This window comes from Sinohyriopsis cumingii, chromosome 5 (assembly GCF_028554795.1).
Source record: "Sinohyriopsis cumingii isolate HCF-2022 chromosome 5, ASM2855479v2, whole genome shotgun sequence".
NCBI classification, from domain to species: Eukaryota; Metazoa; Mollusca; class Bivalvia; order Unionida; family Unionidae; genus Sinohyriopsis; species Sinohyriopsis cumingii.
Genome location: NC_142965.1, coordinates 102981710 through 102996626, shown reverse-complemented (window position 1 = coordinate 102996626; position 14917 = coordinate 102981710). Strand labels below are relative to the sequence as shown.

The window sequence follows — 14917 nt, the reverse complement described above, 5'->3', positions numbered from 1 at the left end:
GAAATCGCCATGTTTATATTTTTATCTTCTACATTACTTAATACATTGTTGTGAATTTTTGTATCTAAAACATATCAATATATTATCAGAAGCAAACATCCCAATATATTATCTAAAACAAAGATCTTAGTACATTATGTGAAACAAATATTTCAGTACATTATTTGAAATAAACATTTAAGATATTACCTGAAACAAATATCTCAGTATATTTAAAAAAATCTCAAAATATTATCTGAAACAAACATCTCAACGCATTATCTGAAACATACATTTTAATATGTTATCTGAAACAAGCATCTTAATATATTATCTGAAACAAACATCTCAATATATTATCTGAAAGAACCATCTCAGTAAATTGTCAGAAACAAACATCTCAATATATTCTGGAAAACAAAACATTTTCAGCAGTGGAGGGAAAGCTATTACTGATGTGAAATATATGTAGATAGATTTATGTAAAAACACAAGCCATATGCAAAAAAAGACTTTAAGAATTTAATAATGAATGTATTTCAGAACATTATTAATCTCCTAATATAATTTTTTGTATTCATTTTAGGCTAATTACTTTACACCACCATCATCAAAAATTTCTCACAATTGTGGCATCTGATACCTTAGATATCGTAACTGATTTACATTTCTTATCAAATTTTATCCCAGCACAAACTCTCTTTATTCCCATTGTCTCTTTGCGCACATGAGTAAAAACCTTGCCCCCAGATTCCCATTTGAATGTACATTTGTGGAAACCTTTGATCTCGAGGTTGGAGCAAATAGGATACCAAGTACCTTTAAACTACCTTTGTTTATGCTCTGATGTTTATCTTGCAAAGCATAATTAGCAGCCCATTGGCATTTCTTTAATAATTTCATCTGAAAGGTTGAAATCTTGCCAGCTTGTTGTCTGCCTTAAGTTCTTGCAAACTAGATCCCTGCTGTAAATGACCTCATCTCAACTATGTCAGATAGTTCTCTGCAAGCTTTCTAGTGACTACTTCATAGAAATGTAAGAAATGATGTAATGGAAAATCTGTCCATGCAAGCTTTCTAGTAACTACTTCATAGAAATATAAGAAATGATGTAATGGAAAATCTGTCCATTCAAGTTTATGTATTGTTTGGTGTAATTTTAGTAAGATCCCAAAGAATAATCTGAAACATTGTATAGTCTGTGATACAAAATCTAGAAACCATGCATTTCATATGTTATTCTTTTTAATGTCATCAACTTTAAATTTGCCTTTTTTGTTTTTCATTTTCCTTCCAATCATCTGTTCATAACCAATCTTCCAGTTTCTTTTTATGCCAAATATTACAAATATCTGATCATTAAAAAAGTTTACTGAAAATAGCAGCATACAGAAATTGTATAGTTTGTTCAGTTGCCCTTACAGATCACTCACACATCTCATTCCTGCATGAATTCCAGTCTTTGCTCAACCAATGTGGGTATGTGAGAAGGCTTCCCCCAGGTCAGTGATTCCTGAAGGGGTCTTCCTGGGTTCTTCCTCCACCATATATACTGGCTGCCATGTATATAGTATATCATGTGCTGAAAATGGCATTAAACCCCACAAAACAAAACCAGTCAAAATCTAAAACTCTTAACCTCACAAAACCAAACCAGTCAAAATCCAAAACTCTTCTCAATACTTAATAGATGATGACATATCAAATATGTGATAAAATGTAAACAAACAAATGTTGATCAATGTAGCATATTTATGTTATGTCTTTCCATCTGACACCGGTTTCCAGTTTTGTAAATTTGTTGTTTCTCCATTTTCTTTAAGCAATAAAATGATATCTTCTGGTAAAACTATGTTATATTGTATTTCTAAGGCATTATTTCTGTTTCAAATTCTGGTTAAAAGTCTGTAGTTAAACAATCTGAACTTTGGGATTTTCCTTTATTCAGATGTTTTATTGCTTCCTTGATTTCACTATTTCTTATATTGCTCCAGTGGCCTAGTGGTAAGAGTGCCCGCCTTGGATGCGGGAGATCTGCCTCGCTAGGCGCTCAGTATTAAGAGGTTAGCATTAGGACTGGTTGACATGGTGTCAAGATAATTTGACTGGGAGGGACATCATGCTACATGTCTGCAGCATGATGTCTCTTCCCCTCCGCAGTACATCACTTTATACTGTCACACTGCAGACATCGTAACAATATGACTTCAAACTTGTTAAAGCTACATTGAAAATCCACATCACACACTCACTGTTTCTTATCAAATAATCACATGATTTAGAATATTCAATTATATGTGTAAATTCAGCACCATTACAATGTTTACTTACAGTATATTTTTGTGTATCTCATTTGGTATAAACATCTGCATGAATTTATGTGCATATTTAATAATTTCATTTCCATACATCATCTCCTCCTATTAGATTTTTTGAAAGATGTTTCTTTACCAGACTGGTTCAGATTTATTCTTTTCTGTATAATACCCCTTGTGGTAAAATCCTAATATTTAGCTCATCCTTGTTAGATTTGGATCCAGGTTTCATATTAGATTTGGTGGAGTTAGTATGGGAACCAGACTTAGTGTTGCATACTTGTGGAATTTAACATCATCTCTTGCTTCTCTTTTGGTTTGACACTGTTCGTGATACTAATACAATCTTTTTCCACAGTTTCTTTCTTTCATTTCTTATCTATACATATATGTTTAGCTAGTGTTTTAATCTTAAATTTCAATTCTTGCCATTTTCATTTTATGATGCTGGGGAATTGTTTAATATTTGTTTTAACTGGATACAATAATATTCATCTTCTAATACAGAATTTATACTAGATTTTAGGATTCCTCGTCCAGTTTCAGTCACTCCAAAATATTACAATTGACATTTATTAATTTATTTATTTTCCATTAATTTGTAGGTCTTTTACAAACTTTTGTTATATATGATGTATTAATCCAACATCCTTTCCTTGTCTGTTTGAAATGGTATATTCTTGTTTTATGTGTTTATCAGTGTGTTTCTGTGTGGGCATGCACATGCATATGTGTGTATGTTTTTTCCAGTTAGATCCTAGCATATTTCAATAGGTGCCTAAACATTTTCATTAAAACATGCTTGTATATGGGTTTGTTTCAATAGAATAACAATTCCATCCTATAATTATATTTTATTGAGTAGTTATTTAAATTGTTCATGAATTTTAATTTAAATTTACCAGATTTATTTGGTATAATAGTGTCCCTTCAAATATTTATTCTATATTTATATTTTGACATTGTAGCTTTATTTATTGCTCAATAATATTGCTATTCCTTCTTTTCATTCTTCATCATATTCATTTTTGTACAAAGTAACATTAACATTTTCTTCTCTCTTTTTCTGTATATAAATACACACACACACACACACACACGTAAATCTGGTCATATAGTGAGCTTCTTGAACAAAGATAACCATGTGATTTTTGTTAAAAAGAAGATAACCTTAGGATTTTTGCATTTACTGTTTTTCTTTCATTTCATTACCATTATTATTTATAAAGATTATTTTTATCATGCTCCTTTTCAAATTAAAAATATCAACTTCATTTGACTTTTTCAAAACATCTTGGTTATTCCATGAAAACTTACATGGTACCCAGGAAAGGCATTTTTAAAATACATATACATTGGTACTATGATTGCTCAAAGAGTGATATGAAATGTCTTCCCTGAATCCCAACTATATTTTACTGGAACAGCTCTTATAAAGTTAAGCTACCCATTCTGTTTTAACGAGTGTAAAATGCTTTGTGATGCATTATACTGTGTCTGTTTCTTGATGATGCATTTGCTTTCATTTGTTTGTGTTATTGGTTTGTTGGTTTTAAAAATGACAACATGGCTTCAATTTCTTGCCTCTAATGAAAGTGTTCTATCATTTGATTTTCTCAAAATTTTTCTCACTTTATCCTAAATGGGTTGTTTACCCATGGGGTAAATTCTTTTCCTTACTTGTCAGAGAGAGATGTGCTGCACATCTGGAGTAAATTCGGGTTCACTCTCAGATTGCATTCAGATTAGAAGTTGGGTCTCCAGAATTTCCTGTCTTTCTGTTTCCATTTCTGGTTTGAGAAAACCATGTTCCTCTGGAGTGTATTCGTGTTTATTTTTCTTTTTTTATGTTCTTTTTTCTCACTGCTTTATTTGCAAACCTTTGTCTCACTTTCTAGTAATCTTTCTTGTGTTCCCCTTCATTTTTTTCTTTCTTCTGCAAATGATTGCCTGTCTTTGTAGGGCTTCTACACACATAAATACACTGCATCTATGTACAAAACTACTGACAAGGTACCCTATTTACTCACTTATAAGTTGAGTCATGCTGTAAACAACAAAGATCCTGATCTGCCATTGCATAATATGCCTGCAGACCAGGATCTATGTAGTTTGTTCTACTAATTTCTCCTAACACATTGCACAGATCCAGATCTGCTGGTGCATTATGTAACAACAGATCTGGGTCTATGCAGTTTGCAATTGGACTGAACTTATAAGCAAGTAAAGATGGTATTGAAGTATGTTTATAACTGTAATAACTGCTGTGACATTGGCTTTCAAGTTTCATTGCATGAAACTATTTTCAGCAGAATCCAAGACAAACTGCTTCTGATTATTTTCTATTTCTATTCCAGTGGTCAATAGTGCATCTGGCAGTGATCAGCGAATAATCGTTCCTCAAGATCCAAATAATCCCAACTCAACACAAATTGTCTATGTGCAGGATTACCCACACTATTATCGTGGTTATAATGGCACTGATGTTGCCCTAGGAATGATGGCAGGAGCAGCTGTTGGGACCATGATGTGGGGGCCACTTCTCTGGTGGTGAAATGAAGTCAGCATTTTTTTTATTGCATTAGCTTGCCAGCTAAGTTGCAATGTCAGCAATTTTAATGATATAAAATAATGTCATTTTCAACTGACATGAGCTTTCGATGTTTAAGAAATCCACATTATTCAAAGTAAAATATAACTTACAAAGGAGGAACTAAAAAAAACAGCATCAAACTTGAAGCATGGTGCGAGTCATATTTAATGTTTTAAAGATAACTACTATCAAACCTACATTGTAAAGGCTTTTGTAAATGGTATCAGTAGAAAACATTCTTTTGAAACTCGGAGGAAGTACTGTTACTGGCTAAGCCGAAAATATTCAAAAAGGTATGGTAGGATACTAAAAATAACGTATTTTTCCTATTATCTTTATAATTTTCAGCAATTAGTTAAAAGATTTCTTTATTTAACATTCCATTTAAATGAACCAAATGTTAAAAAGAAACCACCACCAAGAAAATGTTTCTAATTGTTTCTCAGAACAAAAATGTTACAGCAGAATATATCTGAGAATTATCATACATACTTTATAAGTTGAGCCCAAGTGCAAACTGCACAGACCCAGATGTGCCATCACATGATGACACAGGCAGATCTGGGTTAATGCAGTTTGTTAGGAGTAATCAGTAGAACTAACAACATAGACCCTAATCTGCTGGCACATTATGCAACATTTGATCAAGTCTGTGTTTTTTGCAGTTGGATTCAACTTATAAGCAAGTATACAGGGTATGTAGTTGTAAGTGGGACAAAATTAACTAGTTTTAGAAGGAATGTGAAGGCATTGATCCAGAAAAACAAACACAAATGTTTTGATTTATCTCCCACTGATTTGAACTTATCACTCTGGTTCATATGTATGAAGAATGTAATTTGTCATATGCTTACATTGCTCCAATATTTGTGGATCTATGGTAGTGGTATTACTCCTTATGATAAATTTATTACAAAGAAAAACTTTTATCTTTAACACATATTGGGAAATACTCGTGTTTTGTTTAGGTATAAATTATACAAGGAGCACTATTTGTCCAGCATATGTTAGTGGAAAATTGAGACATGGCGGTCTGTTTTCTGAGTGGCAGTATTGGCATGGTAAAAGTTTTTTTGCTCATCTTTCTTCAATCCTTTAATGGATTTGATTCAGCGACATTCCAGATCCTGTAAAAGAAAGCTCACAGTCCTTAACAAAAACAGCTGTGCATGTGTGTTTCTAAAGATAACCATGCACATGTACCAGAGTTCAAAGGGCATGCATAGCAAGTAAGCGGTGTGCATTTCAGATTCAGATGAAACATAATAATAGTTTTTTGCACATGTTTACAAAGTTCACAATTGCTTATTCTTGGCATAGATACCCAACAAGTGGTCAAAGACAAACCTAGAAAATTGTATTGTGGTACTTGTAACAGTTTTAATTTGCATACATTTTCCTACCCCTTTTTGGATTCTGCTCAGACTCATTGTGGAGTAAGAATCATTCAGTCTGCAAAAGAAGCCCACACCCTGACCTTTGGTCAAAGGCACAGACAGAAGATTTAGAGGAAGCTTTTGGTTAGACTTGGTAATTTCTTTTTAATTCCTTGTCTCCTGAATGGAATCTGTTTGAACTTTGGATGGCTTCTTATAAAGTAAAGAAAAATCAGTCTACAAGACAACTGCTAATATTTATGGTAGTTTGCTGCCAGTATTAATAGCTTCAAATAAAAGCATCATTATTGCTCATTTACAACTTTAGTTCAACTGCAGACTGCATAGACCCAGATCTACCATCACATAAAATATTGGCTCATCTAGGTCTGAGCTGTTTGGATTCAACTTATACATTTTAGTTCTGAGTGGGCTTCCCCTTCATGTTTCTGTTTTTATTGCCTTATTTTGAGGGGAGTTCAAAAGTCACATGCTTTGGTCTGTAGTCAAGAAACAAAATAATTTTTATTATTAATTGCAAATCATTGATTAGTATTTAAGGCTGTCGGATGATGGTTGTTGGATGACAGAATTTATATATAATCTGCAAGTATTTTTTGATGCATTGTCATATCCAAAATCTGTTCCCATGCAAAATTAGTTTTTGTATCTAACACTGTTACATGGTCATTGTATGTTTTACTACATGTACTTGCATTGTAACAGAGCTTATGGCTTATGATTAAATGCAGCTAGGTAGGCATAATATCAATCTCTCTCCTTACAATGTGGCTAACGAGGTTTATAAATGCTGGCTGTATTTTCTAATTAATAACATAAAAGATTGAAATGTTGGCATGTTTGTGAAGGTGGGTGGGTGCATCAGTAAATAAAGTGGCACCAGCAGCATATTAATAATGACATAAATGTAAATAAAATAATTAATTGTCCAATAATAATAATTGTGCAGCAAAACTGATCAAGTAATCACATGTATGAAGTAAAGATAATGTGTTGAAACTTGGTTTTCTTGAATCTATAATCATTATGCATTTGTCAGATCCACATCTCAAGATAAACATTACAAATTAGGTAACATTGTTTTCATAACATGGTGAATGTTCATTTCTAATCTATTTCCACCTTGCATCAGCAAAAGCACTAACTGGTCAAAAGTCACTCTGAAAAACCAAACTAATTCCATCTGTTTCTATGTCTAAAAATTTGTGCTTTGCTGAATGACTAGCAGATGATGATGCTTTGATCTTATGTATGAGTGATATAATTGGATTCTTCTGAGGCAAATCTGGAATGGAGTCTTCCATTCATTTATGGCAACTTTTTCACTGAGTTGCTGAACTAGGCTAACCCCACTACATAAGCAATTTTGCTGCTTAGACTGATGCATCTTTATTCTACATAGATCATCTGCTGGCCCATATAGGTAACTGTGGTTGTACATACATTTTTGGATTTTTCCTATGTTGCTATTATGTAGGTACACATGTACAGTCTGTGTACATGTAGAATTTGTGTAGTAATAGTCATGCAGTTGGACCCTTTGTGACTGAAGTACATAATACCAGTCTGGTGATGAATTAATCCTAGCAGGCTGTATTGGCTAACTTCAATCACTAATTTGATGACATATAGATAAGATGATGACTTGCTAGTCCATTGCCACATTAGTAACTACTAAATGCTGAGAAGTACTTGTAAGTGATCAGGAAGGTATTGATATACAAATTAGTCAACTGACAAGTCTTACTGGTGTCAATGACCTTATCATGTTTCCGATAGCTTTTTATCAAAAACAGTTACTTATAGTGGCTGAATTCCATGGTAGCTAACAAAGACAAAAAATAAATTGCAGTAATGTGCTTTAGGGAGTTGCAGCTTGAAAAAAATAGTTCCATGAATCTTCCAGTTAAATAAATTTTGAAAAAGAGGCATTATTTGTTTGAAATTATTTAGTTGGGGTCCATGGTGCAACCACATTGTATATAAAATCGCATTATAAATGTATGTATAATGAAGGCAAGTTCTAGTTTCCAAACAGGTAAATAGGAATGGTAATTAGAACTAATTACCATATATAATCACTTATAAGTGGAGTCAAACTGCAAACAACAAAGATCCTGATCTGCCATAGCATAATGTATGTGCCGATCAGGGTCTCTATGTTGTTTGTTCTACTGAGTACTCCTAACAAACTGCACGGTGCATTATGTGATGGCAGATTTGGGTCTGTGCAGTTTGCAGTTGGAATCAACTTATAAGTGAGTACATATGGTTTATATCCTTGAATTTGTCTTTCCTTCCTTAAAAAACTTGATGAGCTTTTGTTGTTACTTGTTCTGTTTTTAATTTATTTATTACTATTACTTTTTTGCTTGCTTTGTTATGATGTTACCGTCTTCCTTTTTATGTATCAGTATTAAGTATTATACATGTATTATGATTATGCACATTTTTAAGACAAAACGTTTTGTTCTGATACACGTCAGACGTTAATGGAAATTTTTTTTATATACAAGTGGATAAATAGGTCAAGCATAGCCACATATGATGGAATAATTTTATAGCCAGAAAGATATTGTATATCACAAAAAATCATGCAAGCAAGTAGACTGATATTTTCTATACGTTGATTCACATTGAAGTCTTGTTGGATGAAAAAAAGATCATTATATATAATTTACAAACTCTGCTAATTATTTAGATGTGCAGTTCCTTAACAAAGGTAAAAGCACCATACTTATTAGAAAGAAAAGTGAATGTGCATGTAGATGCATGTTTATTTAAGAAATAATGGAATCATTTGGTCTTTAATTTTATTTTTAACATCCATCATTGCCTGCATATTTTCATTTTATTTTTTTATAAACTTTTGTTGGAATAGAGTTACCATGCTTAATTTCAAGGTCATGCCTTCCTTGGCAGTAGCTGAACATGATGACTGCTTTGACATCTGTGTTGAAGTGAGTCTGTTCATCTACAGGCTAGATTATCCTCAGTACTAATATTTTTTTGTATTCTCCTTTCTAGCTATTAAAGTAAAAGGCAGGCTTGACAAAGAGGGAATTCTTGTTTTCTCTACTTGTGCAATAACTAGTCACACATTGCTTTTATTTGTATAGCCATTTACATAAACTTGTTTAAATTTTCTGCCATAATTTTGGCTAACATTTTATTTGGCCTAAATGCAGTGTTGCACCTTGAGTATGTTCTGCTGCTCCCCCCCCCCAATCTTGACCCCTGCATGCCCAACAGGCATGCTTTTCCATCAGGAAGAAAAAGAAGAAGAAAAGATGAATAAATCATTTCTGTAGTAGATTTCCAGTTTAGCATTAGCAATGGGAAAGTCGCTTAAAGTGCTAAAAAACTGTTTGATGGCATATTGTATTGATTTTTAAGCAATATATCTTGCAATGAAAACATTCAAAGTTTCTGGTGGTCAGCCAAGTTCTTTTAGGGATGGTAGTGTAACATATTTTTTGTTAAGGTCACATACTGTGACAAAGATTTCATTTATTTTGAGGTTTGAATTATCAACAAATTTTATGCACATGCACAAATTGTCATTTAGTCAACGATCTATTAATAGGACAAGAAAAGTAATATACATGTATATTTTGTCATTTGAATAAAATAATGATTATGATTTCAAAGATCATATCCATTATTATTGCAGATTGTGAAAATTGTTTTGTTTGTAGCTTGCAGTTTTAATGTAATTATTCTGAATGTTTCATTAATTATGGACATAAAATTGTTTAAAAGTATATGTGTCGAATTTTATAAGTATATTAGCACATTTTCTTCTTAATCAGAAGAATTTGTTTTCAAGCACTTTTAGCTTACCTGGTTGTAAGCTTGTGGTTTGACCCTGTATTCATCATGCACCATCCATCCTGTGTCATAAATCTTGCATTATACATTTGTCTGTCAACAGTTGCTTGTGACCACTCTAGAGTCTTCACAGCATTGTCAAACTTGGAATGTGGGTTTATATCATCCAGATCTCACAAGAATTTGATGATGAGTGAGATCCATGCATATTTATGAGATGATCTTGCATCTGATTTATTAATCTTGATTCCAGTCTGGAGGCCAATTTTCTGATTGATTTTGATCAGACTCTTGTGATGGTCTTATTAAGATCTCAGATGATATTGAGATCCATATTTACCTGATTCTGATCTGATTTTGATAAATTTTGGAATATATGCTTTTTAAACATTATTATCTCAGAAGTGAGTATGATCCATCCATACTAATGAGGTGATCTTAAATCTGATTAGCTAAGCGGGTTACCCGTCTGGAGGAAGAATTTCTGTTCCAATTTTTATCAAACTTCAGTATATGCTTATGGTGGCGCTATACAGTTTCGCATTTTGCATAGGGTTAGGATTTTAAAGAAAAAGAATGTCCCCGGCTTTCCTCACTGGTTATACTGGCTATTTAAAAAAGACCTTGTATATCTTAGGTCTAATGCAAAGAACCTTTAATTCCCTTTATTTTGGTGTATGATTGATGGGTGTACTATGGGTTATAGAGTATACAGCTTGGCCTTACTTCAAATGTGCACCTTTCAAAAAAGTGCTAGCTCTACTTGGTCATTTTCACTTCCTGAACTTCAGAGGTAAATTGTATAAAAAAGAGCCGATAACTTTTTTTACATTTTATATATTTGGTAATTCATTCATTGCACTTTCAGAAGCTGGTATTGTCTAGTCTGGCAAAATTCATTTTCCCTATTTTAATAGCTGCTATGTATAGTGTACTTTAGACTAATTCAGACTGATTTTTTAACACAAGGGAGCAGTCATTTTAGTTAGCAGTGTGCTTAAATCATGTAAAATTTCCAAAAGTACAATATCCAAAAGAAATATCATCCACATTACATTAATGTAGCATAGAGGTATGCAAACATTCTCTCCACTGTGCATGTTTTAAATGCGAACTACTTCACCTTACATATGTCACCCTCTCAAAAGTACATATTATCTGGTGAGCGCCACCTATATCAGTAAGATCTGAGAGAGAGAGAGTAGTTTAGTAATTAGTGAGATACATGCATACTAACAAGGTTATATTGCATCTGATTGATTGATCCTGTTTTCCATCAGGAAGTCATCTTTCTGACCTGATTTTGGTCAAACTTGAGATTCATTCTTATGTCCTTAGGCTCTTGGACAGGTTCAGCCATGTTAAAGAATCCATGCATATTAATTAGATGAGCTTTCATCCAATCTGCCAAGTTTGTTATCCCTCTGGAAACCACAATTTTCTGATACGACTTTAGACTTAAAATATAACCTTATACTGTAAAGATGTTGGACAATAATAATAATAATAATCATAATAATGAGGACTTTGTATAGCGCCTAATCTTTAGAAGCTCTAAGCACTTTACAACATTAGACAACACCTATAACATAAAACAAAGATATAATGATATTATTTCAACAAAAAAAACACCATGAAATTAAAAACATATGCTGAAAATATTTAAGGTAGGAAACATTATTATGTCTTTAGGGTTTGTTCTTGCAGTCGAAATAAGCGAGTTTTAAGAGCACTCTTGAATGGGATCACTGTGTCTTTGTGCTTGAGTTCAGTGGGCAATTCATTTCACGTTGCTGGACCCTGGTATGCAAAAGAACATTGTCCATATGGCTTCATTTTTGTAGTAGGAATAATGATAAAGCGTAAGTATCTTGCTGGTGTGTACACATGGGTGAGGTCAGATAGGTATGTTGGACTGGAGTCCGTCAGTGAAACATAGCACAGAGACCAAATTTTGTGTTTGAATCTGGATCGAATGGACAGCCAGTGTAGGGTACAGAGCAGCGGGGAGGTATCCTCTGATCATGGTACTCTAAGTATGATCTGAGCAGCTGTGCTTTTAACTTTTTGAAGTTTCTGAAGTAGATATTGAGATGAACCAGACAGAATTGAGTTACAGTAGTTCAGTCTTGAAAGTACTAATGAACATACAAGTGTTTTAGTGGCATCAACTGAAAGATATTTGCGAATGGAGCTGATGCGTCTCAGCTCAAGATATGCAGCCTTGCATATGTTCATGACATGTTGGTGCAACATGAGAGTACTGTCCAGAGTGACACCTATGTTTCGTACCAACTGTGTGAATTTATTGTTGGTGTTACGGATATTTATTGTTTGAGTTAAAGTATGTGACTGAGAAAGTCTTTGTGTTGTGATCAGAATGGCCTCAGTTTTATCATCATTTCGTCTGCAGCTTGTTACATGTCATATATGATTTCACATCAGAAATGTACCTCTCTACACCTTCGATGGTAGCATCAACTTCAGTTGGGTGGCTAGATTTGTATATTTGGGTGTCGTCAGTGTACAATTCATGAGACACTGGACGATGATCTATGACACTTGACAGTGACTGAGTGTATATAATGAACAGAACGGGTCCAAGAACAGACCCCTGTGTAACACCACAACATAGATTAACTTAACAGAATCCACAGATATTAATGAGGTGATTTCCCATTTTACTGGCCCAACCAGGTCAATTTTAGATCTTCAGTATTGATATGTTGCATCTGATTGACTGAGCTTGTTACCTCTCTAGATCTGAAGACTATATTTCTCATACTATGCCAGCACTGATTACCTTTATACAAAAAAACACATTGAGTCAATTGAACATTGATTACCTTTATAAAAAATACATTGAGTCAATTGAACATTGATTACCTTTATAAAAAAAAACACATCGAGTCAAGTGAACATTGATTACCTTTAAAAACTTCACATCAAGTCGGTTGAACATTGATTACATTTAAAAACACTACAAAATGGTGCCAATTTGACATTCACTATATCAGCCATCATAAAATTATTGTCTTTACTACTACAGAATGAATGGCGATATCAACATGAGGTTTTCAGCGAAACACATTTTAAGATGTGCAGTTAGTTTTAAATGAAAATGGTGCCAATCTGACATCCAGTATGCTGCTAGTACCATTTTTATAGTCGTTAGTATGAATCGGTCGTAGTTCGTACCCGCGACCTCCCGTATCCGAGGCAGATGCTCTAACCACTAGGCCATTGGATCGGTTTTGTGTCTAGGAGAGAGAGAGAGAGAGAGAGAGAGAGAGCGCTGTTTAGTGCTTATTCACCCTTTGGTAGGCAAAGTCTGATCTCAGTTTTACAATACATCTGAGACTTCAAGTTCCCCAACAAAACTAAACTCTTCCACATATTCTGATTTGACAAGTGTTGGTAAGGAGAAGCTATGCTCAGCATAGACAACATCTTCAGTATTTAACACAACCGATGTATCACCACTGAAAATGTTTGCCCTGTATACTAGTCACTGGTAGTAACATCAAGTTGTCTATTGCTTGTATGGATGAGCTGAACACGTACTCTGCCCTTTCAAATTTATGACCTTATTTTAAAGAATAATAGACACAGCCATGAAGTATGGGCAAGTTTTAATGGCCATGTCTAGCTTATATGTTCCATGTGTAAAATGTTGTACACGCACAGTTACTTGAAATTAGGAATTAATTAATATCCACGTGACCTTTGTCGGATGAATGGCAAATGGGAACTTCAGTTTGAATGAATAATGGTCCATATATGTCTGCACAAGAGTCGTTCCAAACAAGAGTAATTATTTTCTGGAGATCTTGCTATCAAACACGCATCAGTATGCACCTATGCATCATTTTCGGACCTTTAAAACATGCATCACTACGCACCTATGCATCATTTTCGGACCTCTACAACACGCATCACTATGCACCTATGCATCATTTTCGGACCTCTGCTGAGCAACATCGGTGAAAATCAAGAGCCGTCTTGATCAAAATGATTCGTGTTCCAAAACGTTTGTCAAATGAAATCACAAGTGTGCAATCGTGAACTACTTATCTGCAGTTGTTCATTCAAAAATAATTCACCTAAACAAAACGAAAAAAGAAATATTGTAATCAAGCTGTGTAAAATACTGTTTTTCTTTAAAGATCTTAAAAATAAACGAGGCAAAATTATCATGCCACGATTTATTCAAACCAAAATGAGCAGTTGAAACCAACATTCGTATATTTACATACTTATTGCACGAACCGATAGTTACAAATTCAGCTTTTTTACGAGGAACAACAAAGACTGGAATTCGTTACCACATCTGCTGAATCCTCAGAAAACCATATTGAAAACTTTTTCAAAATTAGTGGAGACACGCGTTTCTACAATAAGATCTTGTTGCAAAAGTTGACGCTCTGCGATGCAATGATGACGTAGCACCAAACTAATTAATAATCATGTATAAAACTTGCCTCGTGTAATAGATTTTATCATGGTTAAAGAGAAATGAATATTTCACAAACTCTGATCCAAAACGAAGAGAGCACGTCGTTATTTATTTGTTACCAGCGTAATGAAAGCCCCCCAAAACGATGACGTCAAAAGGAAGAAACGACGTAACGTCGAAGTGACGCTCATGAAACCGCATCCTTCAATGTATAGTTCATTTCTGTTTCATGTGGAAACCCGCAGGTACCCGGCGGTCATTAAATTTTTTCCCTGTATGTTTATATGGGCAACAATTAGCGGTTCAAACAATAATTAGAGGGTTGGAGACGCTAATTCTTGTTCAT

The 14917-nt window shown here is 33.8% G+C and overlaps 1 protein-coding gene across 1 annotated transcript in view; it reads left to right on the top strand.

The window, feature by feature from the left end:
- The window catches only part of LOC149799906 (pleckstrin homology domain-containing family B member 2-like), a 30694-nt gene extending 20646 nt beyond the window's left edge, over positions 1–10048 (top strand). The window contains exon 6 of the mRNA XM_089959359.1: positions 4652–10048. Coding sequence (XP_089815485.1) covers positions 4652–4848 — 197 coding nt within the window. The 3' untranslated portion in view covers positions 4849–10048. The remainder of the gene's footprint in view (positions 1–4651) is intronic.
- Positions 10049–14917: the final 4869 nt, after the last annotated feature.